This window comes from Helianthus annuus, chromosome 8, assembly GCF_002127325.2.
Source record: "Helianthus annuus cultivar XRQ/B chromosome 8, HanXRQr2.0-SUNRISE, whole genome shotgun sequence".
Lineage (NCBI taxonomy): Eukaryota > Viridiplantae > Streptophyta > Magnoliopsida > Asterales > Asteraceae > Helianthus > Helianthus annuus.
In genome coordinates this window covers 45,217,867-45,238,151 of record NC_035440.2, presented here as the reverse complement: position 1 = coordinate 45,238,151, position 20,285 = coordinate 45,217,867, and the positions used below count along the sequence as shown (strand labels likewise).

At 40.2% G+C, this 20,285-nt stretch overlaps 1 protein-coding gene across 1 annotated transcript in view; it reads left to right on the top strand.

The window, feature by feature from the left end:
- The window catches only part of LOC110871069, a 43,070-nt gene that overhangs the window by 13,343 nt on the left and 9,442 nt on the right, over positions 1–20,285 (top strand). The window contains exons 7-8 of the mRNA XM_035975981.1: positions 748–969; positions 1,061–1,153. Coding sequence (XP_035831874.1) covers positions 748–969; positions 1,061–1,153 — 315 coding nt within the window. The remainder of the gene's footprint in view (positions 1–747; positions 970–1,060; positions 1,154–20,285) is intronic.

Genomic DNA, 20,285 nt, shown 5'->3' with positions numbered 1-20,285 from the left:
ATGATCAACAAATGTAAAAACTGGAATCGATAAAGTGAACATATAAAAACTGGAATCGCTTAGCGTCTTTTGATACCAAGTATATGGACGTAATTACAGCTCTATTCCAATTCTTCTACTTATGATATCTTCAATAACACCCCATACTCCGCATATTTATTGGTATAACTATCTGTATATATCATACTTGTGCCAGATATAAGTGGCACACGTTGAAACAGTTATTAGTAACTTCATCACTGACAACCCGTTTGGCTAAAGGATGTATTAGTAACATCATTTGCAACACCAGGTGTGTTGTCACTTGGTGAAGTTCATGTTTCCCTTGATTTCAACATTACCATTCATATTGTTTGAAATCCCGCATCCAAAAGCTTACATGCATTACATCAATCAGGCAGAATCAACTTTTGCAAGTCTAGAAGAAGAGTGTGATGCAAAATCCCCTTCATCACTAATAGAACCAAATCTATATCAGAAAACAAACGTACTTACTCATCTCAAAGTTTGATGACACAACACTCGTACCTTTTGTCATTTGCTTATGTTGTATCTACACCTGCCAAAACGGGCGAGTCGGGTCGGGTTGGGTGGCGGGTCAGAACGGGTTAATTCAGAAAAAAGGCTATTTTGGTTCGGGTTAGAACGGGTTGTCAAAACAAGTTCGGGTCAAAACGGGTACGGGTCAAAATGTGCAGCCCTATTGTTAACCTATTTTTGAATATATTGTTTGTTTTGTATTTTCAGGCACATTTTGTGGTTGACCCAAAGAGCCGGAAGCAAACTATTCAATCAATTGGGACAAAGTGGAGAAACTTCAAACATACTCTATACAGGGATTACATTGAGACACAAAAAAATGACCCTGAGGAGAAGAAAAATTTACTTAATCCTCCTCTTAAGTATCCGTTCTTGAAAAAAGAAGACTGGAAACTATTTGTAGCACAAAGAACTTCAAAACAATGGGAGGTTTGTCTAAACTTTTGGTGCTTGTATTTGTTTAGTAGTCCATGTCTTATCTAACATTATATAAACATTTTAATTAATGTTTCTAATGCAGGAGACAAGTAAGAAGGCAAAGAAAGTTCGTGCACATCATAAATACAATCATCATTTGAGCAGAAAGGGATATGCCAGACTCACTACTGAGATTGTATGAATGCAGTTAACCTAATAATTCACTTTTATTTGTTTACGTTAATTTAATTTTGTTATTCTTGATAATTTAGATGCAAGAAACCGGCCTGGAGGAAGAGGAGATTGATAGGGCAATGTTGTGGAAATGAGCAAGAGAACTGAAAATAGGAGGTTTCGACTCAGATGTCCAAGTGGTAGTTGATAGAATTGTAAGTCTTTCTTTGATCTTACACTATGAGGTTTAAATGTTGAATACAATAGGTTGATTTGGTCAGTTTAGTAGGCTGATTTGTGGCAGTAGTTGCTTTGTTCATGAAACTTACCCTCAAATACCGGTACCGAACCATACCGTATCGTACCGGGTATATTCAGTACTGGTACCGTACCAGGTATATTCGGTACCGTACCGTACGGTACCGGTATTTTCAATGCCGGTTGCTACCGAGCTCATCCATATCCAAGACTAAACTATAAAGGGTTGCTTGGGTTTGTGGTAGCTAATTAGTTACATAAAAGCTGGAATATAGTAATCAATAATTTTTTAGAGAAAAAAAACCTTAAATCCTTTTTATTTTCAATTCGTCCTCTGTATTTTTTATATTTTCTGATTGTGGGTTTTGATTACATAGATAACAATACTAGCACAATCAAAATGATACTAGCACAATAAAAAACATGATACTAGCACAGTGAAAATGATCGATATTAGCACAAAGAAAATGATATCAACACTTGATGACTGTGGGTGTTGATTACAAACTGAATGGTATTAGCACAAACAAAATAATATCAGCACACTAAAAATGATATCAGCACAAATATAATGATATCAGCAGAAAACAAAATGAGACCTGATGGAAGAAGAATAAAAGGGAAAAAAAGGCCTCTCGCGAATCTGGATGATAAATCAAATTGCATGAAAGTAGGATCTGGAATGGAATGATAATGATAATGATAATATGGAATCAATCTAATATTTTCATAGCTTAAATTTAGGAATTTTCATATTTTTTTATATTGTCAATGACAAAAATACCCTTATTAAAACTATTTAAGTTGTACCATTTGTCAAAATCTAAATAGTTCTTACAGTTTTCAGGTTCAAAGTAGTTTGTATTTTATCCTCCTCCAATAAACGTAATTATAGACCATTGCTCACTTACATTTTTTACTTACTGTTGACTTACATATGACTTATTGTTGAGTGTTGACCAATTTCAGGACCAGCTTAAGGAATCAGATTCTGGAGAGGGCACATGTGGAACACATGATGTGCTTACCCAGGCCTTGGGTACTGATAAACAACGTGGGCATGTACGCGGGATGGGAAAATTTGTAACTCCACAACAATACTTTTATTTACCCAATACTGTCAAGCATTACATGGACACTGGGAAGAAGAAGTATGATAAATGACTCAACAAGCTTGAAGATGAATTAGAGAAACTAAAAAGAGGTGTGAACAATGTGTCAGAAGAAGCCGAAAGTTGCCAATGGGGCAATGAAGATCTTGAAGACAACCCAGATGAAGAACCACTTGTAAGTCTTGGGTATAAGTGTTTCTTTTTAAGATAATTTCTTTATGTTCTATACGAATTCATTGCAAGTCATGGCTATAAGAAGTAACATCCTATATATATATATATATATATAGGGGACCGCTAAAATGAGAACCACCTCGAGTTGTAAGAACCGTGAAAACTACACCGTACGGGGCGAGGTGGACCAAATTGTTTTTTTCATAAACATAGATGCGTGTATTATAAACACATTTGTAAAAAAAAATTCAAAAAAAAATGTCGTGTGTGTAGTTTTGAGCACAGCAAGTTTGTGTTTACGGGTACCGTAAATCTTACCGGAAAATTTACAGTACCCGTAAACACAAACTTGTGGTGCTCAAAACTACACACACGACATTTTTTTTGAATTTTTTTTTTTTACAAATGTGTTTATAATACACGCATCTACATTTATGAAAAAAAATTTGGTTCACCTCGCCCCGGATCAAAAAGTTCTCACGGTTCTTACAACTCGAGTTGGTTCTTATTTTAGCGCAACTATATATATATATATATATATATATATATTTGTAGGATATGTCATGTTTTCTTGCGGTTGACAACGCATCAAACATAGTTGCCAAAGGAACTATACTGATGGATACAAATGAAGAGGAGTTCCTTCGAGTCATGTTGGAAATATGTTTACATAGAGAAGCATTACTACCGGTTCCACTTGAAGAGGAGTTCATTATGGAGGTCGGAGATGCAATTGGGCACATACTGAGTTGGCCAAGACATCTAGTCATTCAATGCTCTGACTTGGTAATATTATTTTCATAGATTTAATGCATATAAACATGAGGTGTAACACCTCGAAAAATTTCGCCCACTAATGTCTTGACACGTGTCATAAGGTTCCGTTATGTGAAAACATACTTTAGAGGGACTAAAAGTGACAAACAGTGAGAACTATGGAACGTAAGGGTCCAAAGTGTCAACAATGGATAAACAGGCTCTATGATAACCCTACATAATGTTTATAACCTTAAACGGATGGTTCATGGATCATACGACGCGGAAATTACACAAAAGTGAAGTATTGCAAACTATAGGGGCCAAAAGTGTCAACATGTTTAATTTATACCTCTGAGTGAACTTTTGGCAGACCCGAAGCTTTGTATAGCTAAAATATACTCACTAGAATATGTGGTAAAAATTTCATGAAGTTTCGTCAACGTATGAGAAAGTTATGGCCAAAACCGTACTTGAAGGACTAAAAGCGTCAACGTCGAATTTCATGGCTTTTCGGTTGAGCGCAAAGTTATCCGAGGACATTACCATGTTGGTAAAAGTCCTAAGGTTCTTAAAAACCAAGTTTGGGGGTTTACGGGTCGAGAAAAGTGGCCGAAACATCGCGTACAAGCTCAGGGACCATTTCTGCCAAAACTGAAGCAAGTTTGGCTGAACCAGGGTCAGGCGACCCGCCTGGTAAAGCCCAAGCGGGCCGCGTGGGGTTGCCAGCGACAGGAAGTTCGGATTTGGGTCGAATTGGGTCCGATTTTGAGTGGAATCCAGTTGTTTCTTGCCTCCAAATGCTCCAATTAGAAGCCATGCATGGCTATGACTACAGTAAACCTCAAATTACAGCTTTAAATCCGAATTCATCTCATTCTTGAGCATTTACAAATTGTGAACAAGAACTCTCAAGACTTGCAAAGGTTCTCAAGACTTCCTGGAGCTAATCTGATCATCAAGGCCGATTTCTAGTGTTCACTAATCACCTATAGGACCTTTGTAAGCTTTCAATTCGTTCTTTAATCCGTTCTTGTTGTGATTATTGCTAAAAGTCAAACTGGGTATTCATAAGCTTTGACTTTCTGATTAAACGGATTTCTTTCAGTCATTTCTCGAATTGAAACCTGTTATAGATTGGTATTTATGTGGGAAACAAACCCTCTAAAGGGCACTATCTGAATCCCACTATATGCATGCTAATTGTCGAGTCAAACATGGTTCTAAAAAGTCAACAGAAGCGATTCTTGTGAAAAATGACATGAATAATGATATAGATGACATGCAATCTGATTGATCATCATAAATAACTTGTAATACATATAAGAATGTGTTTTAATCATCATCAACTCGACAATCTATAGTATAGCCACGAATCGGAACCGAAAGTCTTGTAAAACGATTATTTCGTAGACTATCGATTCGGATTCGTACATGCATGTTCGAGATCTGTATTGGAAAGTATTTTTGACTATTTTTATTTTAGTTAAACTTTCTGGAATTTTCTTTGATTGAGTCTATGTTTAGCCTATTCGAATGCATGTTTCCGGTTTATGCATAAAGTTGACTATCTTGCCCTTTTTGATTTAAAACGGGATTTTTGGAAAAATGAAAGGATAGAAATCTTTATTTCTAATATATGAACTTGCACCGAAAGTTTCGGATCAGTTGGTGGTCCAGATTGTGAGTTATGGCCATTAGCGTAAAACTATATTATAAATTTACATAAACGGTCCTTTTCGCGCAGAACCCGTTTCTGGCCACGTTTTGATGCAAAACTTTTTACCAACTGATGTATAATAATATTCTGGGAATTTTGATGATTTTTAATTAATTTTTGGCTGAACGGATCCTAGATCGCCTAGCTATTTCGGGTTATGTCGGTTTTGACCGTTTAAGCCATAAAATGAGTTTTACACATCCTTTTGACCCGAAACCTTTTTCTACTGATTTTATATGATGAATAAATTATTTTAAGTATTCTGGAAATATAAAAATCTCAGATTTAATTTGAAAACCCGAAAACGCCCTTAAATCGCATATTTAGCGTTTTAAGCGCATAGTAAGCGTTATACTTGTTTTAAACATATAAGACCTATACCTACTGATGTGTTTAGCTTATTTTCATATAAAAACAGTAAGTATAAGTATATGAACTCAGATTTCCAGTTTTGGCACTTTTAGCCCTTGTGAAATTACTAAAATACCCCTACGGTGCATAGTTTAGTTTTAAATGATAAATTTGATATATGGGTCATACCCTACTGATATAATATGTTATATTAAGTATATTTACTGTATGAACCAGACCCGAAACTCAGATTTCTAATTTTACCCTTTTATTATCTTTTAAATGACCAAAATGCCCTTCTAAGGCATAAATTGGGTTTAAAATTATTCCGGGCAATATAGAACATAACTTACTGATATAATATCATATTTTAAGCATATTATCTCAGGGAACTTGCATTTGAATCATTGGTCTACCCGTATCGCCCTTTTCGCGTTCGGTTCGGTTTACGTAACTAGTTTGCGTAAATTGACCGAAACGGGTCAAACGATATCATTTTTATTTCAAAATCCAGAATGTATTTAGTATACCCATATTATACAAGTATTCAAACTTGTCGGGTCTAAATCACATTCTATCCGGTCTTTCGCTTAATCGTGCGTAAACCGTATCATTCTTAAAACTAACCGGTCAAAGCTTAGGCTTAAATAAAAGGCCGTTAGGAATCTAATAGGTTAATTATAAACCTTGTTCCAGATTAGGAGGCCCGGTAAAAGCTACCAACACTTATCATTTGTGACTTATACTTGCCCAGGTAAATACATTTTGACTTATTTTCCCTATACGGGCTTGGGGTACGATATTTAAAATACCGCTTGATCGGGCGCACAAGTCCTGCGCCTTATAGGTGTACAGTCTTGAATAGCTTGTGCGACTTCGTTTAAACAGTTTTGTCTTACTTAAAGGCTTTGGGGGGTTGTTGACCGTGTCCCGGATATCCTTGGCATTATCTTACGAGATGGCCACGACCAGAGCACGGGGTGTAGGCGTACACCCGACGCGTATAACTCTTTAATGTGGTGTGTCATTTAATCTCTAGCCCGGACAGCAGATCCCGGGCCACCAGAGATATAAGTGCATGTAATTCGTTCACAAGTTTATATTATATAATTATCCCAAGTTAATAAAAATATTTATGCCTTGTGCATTTAAATCAATTTTCAATCATTTTCAAAATGAGTCGGTTGATTTGTATTTACCAGTGTAAACTGACGTATTTTTCCCAAAAGGTTAAGTGCAGGTACTATACGGAAATAGGCTGGTTGTTTCCTAAGAGCGTCCACTATAGTCTCGCAAGCTTGGACGACAATATATCTGTTGAACTATTTTATCTTATTTTATTTGATCCGCCTGTGGATCCATTTCAACTACTGTGATATTTATTATTACACTTTATTTAAAAGTTGAAATGTTTCTATTCTGCTTCCGCTGTGCATTATTACATTGTGTTGATTGTCTATGACGATGCCAACTACGTCACTGTACCCCACACCGGGCCCACCGGTGACACGTGGAAATCGGGGTGTGACAGGTTGGTATCAGAGCCAACGCTGAGTGAATTAAACACTAGTCTTTTGTGTTTAATCTCAGTTACACAATTGCACAATCCTCGATTTTCGAGTCTAGACAAAGAACTTAGGAAATGTTCAACTTTTCGTTTAATTTATTTTTATTATTTAGCTTTGTCTTATATATTTGTTGTGCAACTTGTTTGACTTTTGACAGGATCACTATGCTGCCATGGATGAGAGGTCGAGGAGGATTTGCTACGTCTCACGACCATGAGGCAGGGCCCTCACATAGGCGAGCACCATCCGCCACGCACAACACAGCCGCCAACGACCTTTGGAGGTCTTTCGCCGAGCCTGCTAGACACTCGGTGTCCGCCAGCACTTCACCGTCTTTACCCCACTCGTTTGGGCCCCACTCGGAGAATGGGCCCCATGGTTCGCATGGATCCTACATACCTTTGCAGCAGTCACCGCACCAGTATCCAGCACCAGTCTACCAGGGTTTGTATAACCCTGATGCTTTTGTGGATGAGCCAGTGGGTCATAACCCACTTGGACCGGAGGACCACTTTTCTGGTGGTCACGAGATGGACGTCGACGAGGATACGGACCCCTCGCTACCGCCATCAGGTACGCCTAACCATCCGATTGAGATATCGGATGGGTCGCCATTTAGGGGATCACCCTACAATGGTGGGGACAGCTTTCAGGAGAGATTTAAGCAGCATGATTGGTATTTCACCCCCAGCCACAACTCTCCGATGCTCCAGTCTCACCAGGTTTCACCGGTGCACTCGCAGCACCACTCGCAGCAGCAGCAGCTCCAGCAGCAGCCGCCTCTACCGCAGGACCTATCTGAGGCCCTATGGCGTGACGTGATCACTCCGTCACCACCGCCGCCACCAGTTTTACCTCCTCCGCCTCAGAGGCCAAGGAGGAATGCGCGCATGTCTACGCGCGGAGGGATTCGCATAGGCACCCCTCCACATGTTGGTAGCAGCCACTACACGTCTCTTCCCGGGGAGTCCGAGACAGGGGAGTCTCAGCATCCCGTATCGGAGGTTACTTCTGTACCGATCCCGCCTCTGCCGCCGCAGAACTATGGAGAGCCGATTCCGGCTTATGCTAGTGCCGCTCAGTTTAACCCGTTCGAGCATGTTTTCCCTCAGGGTTATGATTACACAGGAGACCCTTATTGGCAAGCTGTGAACTACAGCTCACTCCCTCCTAGTGGTCCATTGGGAGACACTTGGGCTGCTGGGCAGTCTACTTTTGGTTACCCTCCGGGTTACCAGCAGCCACCGCAGCCGCAGTCGTACCAGCCACCGCAGCCACAGCAGTACCAGCCACCGCCACCGGCGCCTATGATGTCGCCGCCGCAGGTTCAGGAGATCCTGCATGGGATTGATAGCATGCGACGTGAGTTTCAACACGAGATGCGAGCTGATCGCCGTCGCACCAGTGGTATGTTCAAGAAGGTATTTGACCTGCTCAAGGGTAAGGGCAAGAGGGATCATTGAATCCTTTAATTATTGTCTCATTTACTTATGTCCCTGCGTGGACATCTATCCTTGTACTCTACCCCTGTGTGGGTATATCTATCTTATTCTACCCCTGCGTGGGTATGCTGTTCTGTTGACCCCTGCGTGGGTTTGCTTTATTTTATTTTGTTATTGTTGTTATTTGTTTAGCCCCTGCGCGGGCATGTTATTCATGTTATTCATGTTATTTCAAAGTCCCGTTTAGGGCAAATATGTACTGGTACTTTATTTGAAATTTGAAATGGTTAATTTGAATTTCTCATTTTATTTATATGCATGAATATAATATTAAAATAATGGAAAATATCAATTTTTATTTGATTTGCCATTTATAAGAATCTTAGTAAGGTATAACCTAGCTTGAATGCCTTATTAACAGGCCTGGCCCTGATGGTAAAACCTGGTTGAAAGGATTCAACTCCCTGTTAACATCTGAAAACATGTTAACATTCCTGGCCAAGCGTGATCCGTAAAATCACACAAGCCACCCTTTTTGATAAATTATCTACAGATTTTATCTGTATACAAGTCTATTAATGACTTGATACCTACGGGTTATGACTATGTCATATAGTGGCAGTTGTGGTTTATAACTCCCTGCCAAGAAAAGAAATATCTACAGATTATATTTGTATACAAGTCTGTTTATGACTTGATACCTACGGGTTATAACTATGTTATATAATGACAGTTGTGGTTTATGACTCTCTGTCTAGTAAAGGATTATTTGTTTAATTATACAATTTATAATCCTATAAAAATCTAAATTTATAATTTAGTAATTGTCCATGTGACTAGGCCTATGGTGCCAATATATATATTTTCATTCCTTGATTGCTATTAAGAGCCTGAATGAAATTTATTAAATTAACTGCTAAGGTTCTTGATACCATGGTTAATAAATCGTCTAGAACGATAATACTGTTAGGTTCTAAACTAGACCTTGTCCTTTATTGTAGCTTAAAGCTACAATGGCCAAATCGGAGGAGACCAACAGTCATTCTGGGGAACACTCAGATAATGCAAAGATTCACGTTACCGGTGCAGAGTTGCAAGGACTGATAGATAACGCTGTTGCCAAAGCTATGGATAGGCAATTCAGGGAATCTAGTGGTACTCGGAGTAGGACCCGAACAGAAACGCACGCAAAGCCCAAGACTCATTCTGAGGCTCATAGCAAGCCACCCTCTAAAAAGAGTGAGCCGAAGAAAGCTGAGGATGATAATCACTCCTCCAACCACAGCAGCGTCCCAAAGCAGGAGATTAAGCTGAAGCATGACACGTACAGCAGGTCCTGTACGTACAAGTATTTTGTGTCCTGCAAGCCCAGAGATTTCACTGGGGAAAAGGGAGCCGTCGATTGTATGACGTGGATTGACTGTCACACCCCGAATTCCACGTGTCTCACCGGTGGGCCCGGTGGGGGATTACCGTGACGATGTTGGCAACAATATAGTCAAACCACACAATTATATAATGCACAGCGGAAGCTTAAGATAAATATATAAATTTCAACCTCTGATCATAATATCAATGTATTACAGAGTTGAATATCCACAGTGGATCGAAAATAAAAGTAAGGTATTGTTCCATTAGATACTGCAATCAAGCTTGCGAGGCTTATCCCGACGCTAGGGAGCTAATACCAGCCAATTACGTTTAGGTACCTGCACTTAATCTTTTTGGGGAAAATACGTCAGTTTACACTGGTAAATACATTCAACTGACACATTTGAAAATGTTTATTAAAATTGATTTGAATGCACAAGGCACAAATTCTTTTATAACTTGGGAAAATTCATAATAATCTTGTGAACGTTTTACATGTTCTTTTATGCGTTCAGTAGCCCGGGTCGTGCCGGGTTAAAGATTTATAGACACACCACGTTTGCGTAAAACCGTAGTATGAAAACCAACGGCTACGTCTTTTAGTTTTAATGTCGACACTTTATACCGGGTGTACGCCTACACCGGGATGTCGATGGTCGTGGCCATTTCGTAAAATGATGCCGAGGATATCCGGGACAACGGTCATTAAACCCCCCAAAGGCTTATAAGCAACAAAACTGTTTAAATGAGCCAATCATATTTAATCAATTAACCACCTAAGCGATGGAAGTATATAATGCTCAATCAAGCGGTATTAATATACCGTAACCCAAGCCCATATAGGGGAAATAAGTTAAAGTATTTACCTTTGCAAGTATTAATCCTTAATTTAGATCAAGTCACCGATAGCTTTTACTGGGGCTCCTAATCTGGAACGAAGGTTTTAATTAACCTCTTAGAATCCTAACGGTCCTTGTATTAGCCGTAGCTTAAACCGGTTGATTCCGATATATAGATATGGTTAATTCGCACGAAAAGGCGAAAACCGAAAATGGAGTATGATTTGGACCCAACAAGTTCAGTGACTTGTTTTATATGGGTTTATAGTTCATACTCTGGATTTTGGGGTTCAAATAGTATAATTTGACCCGTATCGGCTATTGCACGAAAACTAGTTCTATGAGCCGTACCGTGTGCGCAAATAGGCGAAACGGTTAACCATAAGAGTCGTACGCTTATTTCCTAAGTCAATATGCCTTAAAATATTTTGGTATCAGTAGGATACCTTCCGTAATGCCCGTAACGAGTTTAAGTTAATATTATGCCCCGAAGTGGCTTTTTGGTCATTTTAAAGACTTTAAAAAAAAGTTTGTCGGGTTCTACAGGGAATCTGAGTTTCCCGAACAGCTTATAAAGCTTAAAATACTTTATTTATTATTTAAAACCAGTAGCAACTGGAATCGGGTCAAAAGACCTTGTAGAACTCCCGTTTTGGCCAAAAAGGGCATATTCGGTATTTACCGAACCGTAGCCATAACCGCAGGTTATGAGCAAGGTAAAAATTATTAAAAATCTTTAAAATTCCCAAAATATTATTTTACCACAGTGGGTAAAAGTTTTGGTGACGAAAACTTGGGTTAGATGGGCGTTATGCTAATTGCGCCATTAATTACAAAACTTTCTTAAAAGTGCGCCTTTTAGCATAACTCTCATTCTAGACCTCGGTTTGACGTGAAACTTTAGGGACATGCTTATAATTTAATAAGAAAGGTTTTGGTCCGTTCACGTGTCCGAAATACTCGTTTTAATTTCAAAAGGCCGTTACGGTCAACTTTTAGGCGAATGACGGAAATGCGCTAAAGACTCGGATAACTCATGAACCGACCACAGAGGCTTATACCAACATGTGACCTGGTCCTAAGAGAGTCCTAGGGTATATTTATACCTCACTAAAACGGGTCAGAACTGAAGTCAAAGCAAAAGTCAAACTTTTGCGACATTCGGCTCCGAACCGGTTCTATATAGTAAATGATCGATTCAAACGAGCGCAAACATGTTTATATACTTATTATCATGTTTTATGATTATCAAAACAGGTTCCATAACATATATATTACAGATTATGCATAAATCGCCAAAATAGCTTTCTGTTGACTTTCTAACCGCACGTTTGACTCGACATTTGATATGGTTAGAGTGGTGATCAGGGGGAACCATTTTAGAGGTTTAATACCCACATAAATACCAACTCATAACCACTTTTGATTCGTCATAAGACTGAACCATTTGCAAGATATTTTAAAGTCAAACCATACTTACGACGGTTTGGTTTTTGGCTAAATACTAAGCATAAACTGAAGTATGAATGATCAAGGCAACTTACAGAAGTTAGGACTTGAATATGGAGCAGAGAAGAACACTTGGGAGCACTTAGAATGATCAGATGGAAGTTGTTTGAGTTGTGTGAATGTTGTAACTACAACATGGCTATTTATAGCCAAATGCCAAGCCATATTGATCATTGCAAGCACTACTATCAGACCAGGGGTGATGGTAGGTGTCCCCTAAGTGTTATGGGTTGAGCATAGGGTGCCCATGCCCCATAATTATGTGCATGATCGTTCACAAGCTCCAAAAGCCAAGTAGTTGCAAAATTTCTGCATCTGGGCACTTTACGCGGCCCGCATGGGAGTTCCCATGCATTTTAATGCGGGTCGCCTAAAGTTCAAATAACAGACGCGAAATAGAGGAGGCTCGCGGCCCGCCTCAACTTATGTCCAAACCTTACGCGGGTCGCCTAAGGTTATATTTTCTGAATTTTTAAATCTTTTTGTAATTATTACAGAATCTGGCCATTAATAACGAAATCTTTCGTAATGATTCGCCTGACCTTTCGGTTTTGAAGGGGTAACTTTGCGGTTTGGCCCTCGGTTATTTACCGATAGGGGCCTCGTGTTAATTACCCGCATTATTAAGTCCCCGGTTTATTTATTAATTATATTGGAAAGCCTTAACTTTCACTGTTGACGCTTTTAACCCTTCTTCTACGAATTCGATCGTAACTTTCTCGTTTCATATCGAAACTTCGCGAAATTCTTATATATTATTTTAGTGAGGGTATAATACCGTTACAAAGTCTTTGGAACGTTAAAGGGTCACTCAGAGGTATTATTAAACATGTTGACACAGTTAACCCCTGTAGTTTGTAATCTCTCACTTTCTTCCGCGTTTTGTTTATGTACGATCTATAATTTATTCGTTTGAAGGTTTAAGCATTATTTAGGGATACTATACAGTATATTTACCCTTGTTGTCATTTATAACCCTCGAATTTATATACTTTCAAGGTTTGTCAAAATTAGTCCTTTATTTATTATAGATGCCACGTGTAAATAAATGACACGTGTTAACACATCATTGGACACAAAAATTCGAGGTGTTACATCCTCACCCCCTTAAAATAAATCTCGACCCGAGATTTACTCAAATAAATAGGGGTATTTTTCTTTCATTGTAGCTTCGACTTCCCACGTATATTCAGGACCTCTACGAGCATCCCATCTGACTTTTACAATCGGTACGTGCTTTCTGCGAAGCTTCTTCACCTGTCGATCTTCAATCGACAAAGGTTTTTCTATGAACTTTAAGCTCTCATCTATATGCACATTTGTGTGTGGAATCACCAACGATTCGTCGGCGAAGCACTTCTTGAGATTGCAGATGTGGAACACATTGTGAATTCCATTGAGCTCTTCAGGCAAGTTTAGTTTATAGGCAACTGATCCGACTCGTTCGATGACCTCAAAAGGCCCTATGTATCTCGGACTCAGCTTGCCCTTCTTGCCGAAACGCATCACCCCCTTCCAGGGTGACACCTTAAGTAATACTTTTTCACCCACTTCGAAGTGAAAATCCTTACGCTTTGGATCAGCGTAGCTCTTCTGCCTATCGCGGGCAGCCTTGAGACGTTCCCGGATCTGGACAATCTTGTCCGTCGTCTGGAAAACAATCTCTGGTCCCAATAATTGGACCTCTCCTACTTCCGCCCAACAAACAGGCGATCTGCATTTCCTACCATATAATGCCTCAAAAGGCGCAGCCTTTATGCTGGTGTGGTAGCTATTATTGTAGGAGAATTCGATCAGGGGTAGGTTCTTATCCTAGTTACCGCCTAAATCGATTGCACATGCACGTAGCATGTCTTCTAGCGTTTGGATGGTACGCTCACTTTGACCGTCCGTCTGTGGATGGTAAGCCGTACTAAAGTTCAAACGCGTGCCCAAAGATTGCTGGAAACTCTTCCAGAAGTGAGATGTGTATCTAGTATCCCTGTCGGAGATAATAGACACAGGTATGCCGTGTAAGGCTACAATCTTATCAACATATAGTTGGGCTAACATATCGGAGCTATACGTCTCCTTGATGGGTAGGAAATGAGCTGATTTAGTCAGCCTATCGACTATGACCCATATTGTATCATTTCCTTTCCTGGTCTTGGGTAACTTGGTTATGAAGTCCATAGTTACGCATTCCCACTTCCACTCGGGAAGTTCAGGCTGTTGTAGCAAGCCAGACGGCTTTTGGTGCTTGGCTTTGACTTGAGCACAAGTCAAGCACTTTGCTACATGGGCGGCTACAGACTTTTTCAAGCCTATCCACCAATAATTTGCCTTTAAGTCTTGGTACATTTTATCAGCACCAGGATGGACTGAGTATTTGGAACTATGGGCTTCCTGGAGAACAACATCTCGTAGTCCCCCATAAATCGGAACCCATATACGTCCATTCAGCCTAAGAATTCCATCCTTGCTAAGAGTCAACTGCTCCGCAGTTACCCCCAGCTTTTCATTAGGATAATTAGCTTCCAACACAGCCTCTCGCTGTGCAGCCAAAATCCTTTCAATCAAATTATTTTTAACTTCAATGCTCTTGGCATTGATTCGAATGGGTTTTACCCTTTCTTTCCTGCTCAATGCATCGGCGACTACATTCGCCTTGCCGGGATGGTACCTGATTTCGCAGTCATAATCATTCAGGGTTTCCATCCAACGGCGTTGTCTCATGTTCAACTCCTTCTGGTTGAACAGGTGCTGGAGGCTTTTGTGATCAGAATAAATCACAAATTTAATACCATAAAGGTAGTGCCTCCACAACTTAAGTGCAAATACAACGGCACCCAACTCCAAATCATGGGTGGTGTAATTCTTTTCATGCACCTTTAATTGCCTTGAAGCATAGGCAATCACTTTGCCCTTCTGCATAAGCACACACCCCATGCCTGTGTGTGATGCGTCGCAGTAAACCACGAACTCATCAGTACCTTCTGGTAATGTTAACACAGGAGCGTTGCTTAGCTTCTGCTTCAGGATTTCGAAGGACTCTTGCTGCTTCGGGCCCCAAATGTACTTTTCTTTCTTCTTGGTCAAAGAAGTCAAGGGCGCAGCAATCCTCGAAAAATTTTCAATAAATCTCCGGTAGTATCCTGCTAACCCCAGGAAGCTACGGATTTCGGTAGGCGTCTTTGGCTCTTGCCAGTTCATGACCGCCTCTACCTTAGCGGGATCCACTTGGATACCACGCTCACTCACCACGTGTCCTAAAAACTGGACCTCTCGTAGCCAGAATTCACATTTCGAGAATTTGGCGTAGAGTTTCTCACGTTGTAGTAATTCGAGAATGCAACGGAGGTGCTTTTCGTGGTCAGCTTGATTCTTGGAATAAATAAGGATATCGTCGATGAAGACTATGACGAATTTATCTAGATACGGCTTGCAAACGCGATTCATGAGATCCATGAACGCAGCCGGTGCATTTGTGAGCCCAAAAGGCATCACTAAGAACTCGTAATGACCATAGCGAGTCCTAAATGCAGTCTTGTGTACATCTTCATCTCTGACCCTTAGTTGATGATAACCCGACCTTAAGTCGATCTTGGAGAAGTAGCTTGCTCCTTGTAGCTGATCGAATAGATCATCGATCCTTGGTAAAGGATATCTATTCTTTATGGTAACTTTATTCAGCTCTCTATAGTCGATGCACAACCGCATAGATCCGTCCTTCTTCTTTACAAATAGGACAGGAGCTCCCCAGGGAGATGAACTAGGTCTGATAAAACCTTTCGCCAGCAGTTCATCCAACTGGGTCCTCAGTTCTTTCATTTCCGTTGGCGCTAATCTGTAAGGTGCTCTTGCTATCGGAGCTGCTCCAGGAATGATGTCAATTCTGAACTCCACTTGTCTATCTGGTGGCAAACCAGGTAGTTCTTCAGGAAAAACCTCGGGGTATTCAGAAATGACAGGAAGACCCTCGATCTTCGGCTTTGGTTCTTCAATTATCACCTGAGCCATGTAAATTACACAGCCTCTGTTCAAACACCTTGAAGCTTTTAGCATAGATACGTCTTCGGGCAATCCGTAATGCGTATCCCCTCGAATGGTAAGAGATTCACCACTCGGAGTCTTTAAGACTATTTGCCTCTTTCCGCAAATGATTTGGGCCTGGTTATGGGATAACCAGTCCATGCCTAGCACGATGTCAAAACCCGCAAGTTTGAAAGGAAGTAGAGATAAAGGAAAAGAATGGTTCCTAATGGATATTTCACATCCTTCTAGAACGGTAGAGACGGTTTCTATCGTTTCGTCTGCTAACTCTACTTCGTATTTCATGTCTAGGGTTTTGATTGGCATATTTAGTAGTTGGCAAAATTTCTGGTCTACAAAGGACTTGTCAGCGCCAGAATCGAACAGTACTCTTGCAAATATATTATTTACGAGAAAAGTACCTGTAAGCACAGTATCGTCCTTAACTGCTTCCTTTGCATCCAAGCGAAAAATTCTCGCATTTGATTTCTTCGTCTCTTCCGCCTTCTTGGCATACTTCGGGCAATTACTCTTTATGTGCCCCTTTTCATTGCAATTAAAGCAGGTTGCATCCTTTATCTTTTTGCACTCCACTGTCTTATGCTCCTTGGACTTGCATAGCCCACAGGGTGGAGTCCTTTGTTGCGACTGTGAACCAGACGCAAACCTACACTTCCCGGAGTGAGGTTTCTTGCAGACCTTGCAGTAAGGTCTTCCATCAGCTTGCCCCTCCTTCTTTGCCTCCGACCCTCTCTTTCCTTCACCGTTTCCACGGTGCTTTTTCCCAGACTTTCGTGAGGTATCATCCTCACGCTTTCGCTTTTCAGCCTCCTTGCTCCTTTGTGCCCTCAGACGGACAGCATCAAGTGTAAGAGACAAGGAGAGGTCAGTAACTGACCTGAAGGTCGTCGGCCTAGAGGCCTTCACACTGGCCTTGATTGCCGGTTCTAAGCCCCCAATGAATCGGGCAATTCTTCGTGGTTCTGGTGTCACAAGATATGGCACCAGGCGTGACATAGTGTTAAAGCTTGTCAGATAAGCTTGACAATCCAGGTTTGTCATCACTAGTGAGACAAAATCAGCCTCAATCTTCTCAACCTCGTGCTGAGGGCAGTAGTTTTCTTTTATGAGGGTAATAAACTCCCCCCATGACATTTTGTACAAGGCAGACTTACCTGAAGCCTGCACCAGAGCTCTGATACCAACCTGTCACACCCCGAATTCCACGTGTCTCACCGGTGGGCCCGGTGGGGGATTACCGTGACGATGTTGGCAACAATATAGTCAAACCACACAATTATATAATGCACAGCGGAAGCTTAAGATAAATATATAAATTTCAACCTCTGATCATAATATCAATGTATTACAGAGTTGAATATCCACAGTGGATCGAAAATAAAAGTAAGGTATTGTTCCATTAGATACTGCAATCAAGCTTGCGAGGCTTATCCCGACGCTAGGGAGCTAATACCAGCCAATTACGTTTAGATACCTGCACTTAATCTTTTTGGGGAAAATACGTCAGTTTACACTGGTAAATACATTCAACTGACACATTTGAAAATGTTTATTAAAATTGATTTGAATGCACAAGGCACAAATTCTTTTATAACTTGGGAAAATTCATAATAATCTTGTGAACGTTTTACATGTTCTTTTATGCGTTCAGTAGCCCGGGTCGTGCCGGGTTAAAGATTTATAGACACACCACGTTTGCGTAAAACCGTAGTATGAAAACCAACGGCTACGTCTTTTAGTTTTAATGTCGACACTTTATACCGGGTGTACGCCTACACCGGGATGTCGATGGTCGTGGCCATTTCGTAAAATGATGCCGAGGATATCCGGGACAACGGTCATTAAACCCCCCAAAGGCTTATAAGCAACAAAACTGTTTAAATGAGCCAATCATATTTAATCAATTAACCACCTAAGCGATGGAAGTATATAATGCTCAATCAAGCGGTATTAATATACCGTAACCCAAGCCCATATAGGGGAAATAAGTTAAAGTATTTACCTTTGCAAGTATTAATCCTTAATTTAGATCAAGTCACCGATAGCTTTTACTGGGGCTCCTAATCTGGAACGAAGGTTTTAATTAACCTCTTAGAATCCTAACGGTCCTTGTATTAGCCGTAGCTTAAACCGGTTGATTCCGATATATAGATATGGTTAATTCGCACGAAAAGGCGAAAACCGAAAATGGAGTATGATTTGGACCCAACAAGTTCAGTGACTTGTTTTATATGGGTTTATAGTTCATACTCTGGATTTTGGGGTTCAAATAGTATAATTTGACCCGTATCGGCTATTGCACGAAAACTAGTTCTATGAGCCGTACCGTGTGCGCAAATAGGCGAAACGGTTAACCATAAGAGTCGTACGCTTATTTCCTAAGTCAATATGCCTTAAAAGTATTTTGGTATCAGTAGGATACCTTCCGTAATGCCCGTAACGAGTTTAAGTTAATATTATGCCCCGAAGGGGCTTTTTGGTCATTTTAAAGACTTTAAAAAAAAGTTTGTCGGGTTCTACAGGGAATCTGAGTTTCCCGAACAGCTTATAAAGCTTAAAATACTTTATTTATTATTTAAAACCAGTAGCAACTGGAATCGGGTCAAAAGACCTTGTAGAACTCCCGTTTTGGCCAAAAAGGGCATATTCGGTATTTACCGAACCGTAGCCATAACCGCAGGTTATGAGCAAGGTAAAAATTATTAAAAATCTTTAAAATTCCCAAAATATTATTTTACCACAGTGGGTAAAAGTTTTGGTGACGAAAACTTGGGTTAGATGGGCGTTATGCTAATTGCGCCATTAATTACAAAACTTTCTTAAAAGTGCGCCTTTTAGCATAACTCTCATTCTAGACCTCGGTTTGACGTGAAACTTTAGGGACATGCTTATAATTTAATAAGCAAGGTTTTGGTCCGTTCACGTGTCCGAAATACTCGTTTTAATTTCAAAAGGCCGTTACGGTCAACTTTTAGGCGAATGACGGAAATGCGCTAAAGACTCGGATAACTCATGAACCGACCACAGAGGCTTATACCAACATGTGACCTGGTCCTAAGAGAGTCCTAGGGTATATTTATACCTCACTAAAACGGGTCAGAACTGAAGTCAAAGAAAAAGTCAAACTTTTGCGACATTCGGCTCCGAACCGGTTCTATATAGTAAATGATCGATTCAAACGAGCGCAAACATGTTTATATACTTATTATCATGTTTTATGATTATCAAAACAGGTTCCATAACATATATATTACAGATTATGCATAAATCGCCAAAATAGCTTTCTGTTGACTTTCTAACCGCACGTTTGACTCGACATTTGATATGGTTAGAGTGGTGATCAGGGGGAACCATTTTAGAGGTTTAATACCCACATAAATACCAACTCATAACCACTTTTGATTCGTCATAAGACTGAACCATTTGCAAGATATTTTAAAGTCAAACCATACTTACGACGGTTTGGTTTTTGGCTAAATACTAAGCATAAACTGAAGTATGAATGATCAAGGCAACTTACAGAAGTTAGGACTTGAATATGGAGCAGAGAAGAACACTTGGGAGCACTTAGAATGATCAGATGGAAGTTGTTTGAGTTGTGTGAATGTTGTAACTACAACATGGCTATTTATAGCCAAATGCCAAGCCATATTGATCATTGCAAGAACTACTATCAGACCAGGGGTGATGGTAGGTGTCCCCTAAGTGTTATGGGTTGAGCATAGGGTGCCCATGCCCCATAATTATGTGCATGATCGTTCACAAGCTCCAAAAGCCAAGTAGTTGCAAAATTTCTGCATCTGGGCACTTTACGCGGCCCGCATGGGAGTTCCCATGCATTTTAATGCGGGTCGCCTAAAGTTCAAATAACAGACGCGAAATAGAGGAGGCTCGCGGCCCGCCTCAACTTATGTCCAAACCTTACGCGGGTCGCCTAAGGTTATATTTTCTGAATTTTTAAATCTTTTTGTAATTATTACAGAATCTGGCCATTAATAACGAAATCTTTCGTAATGATTCGC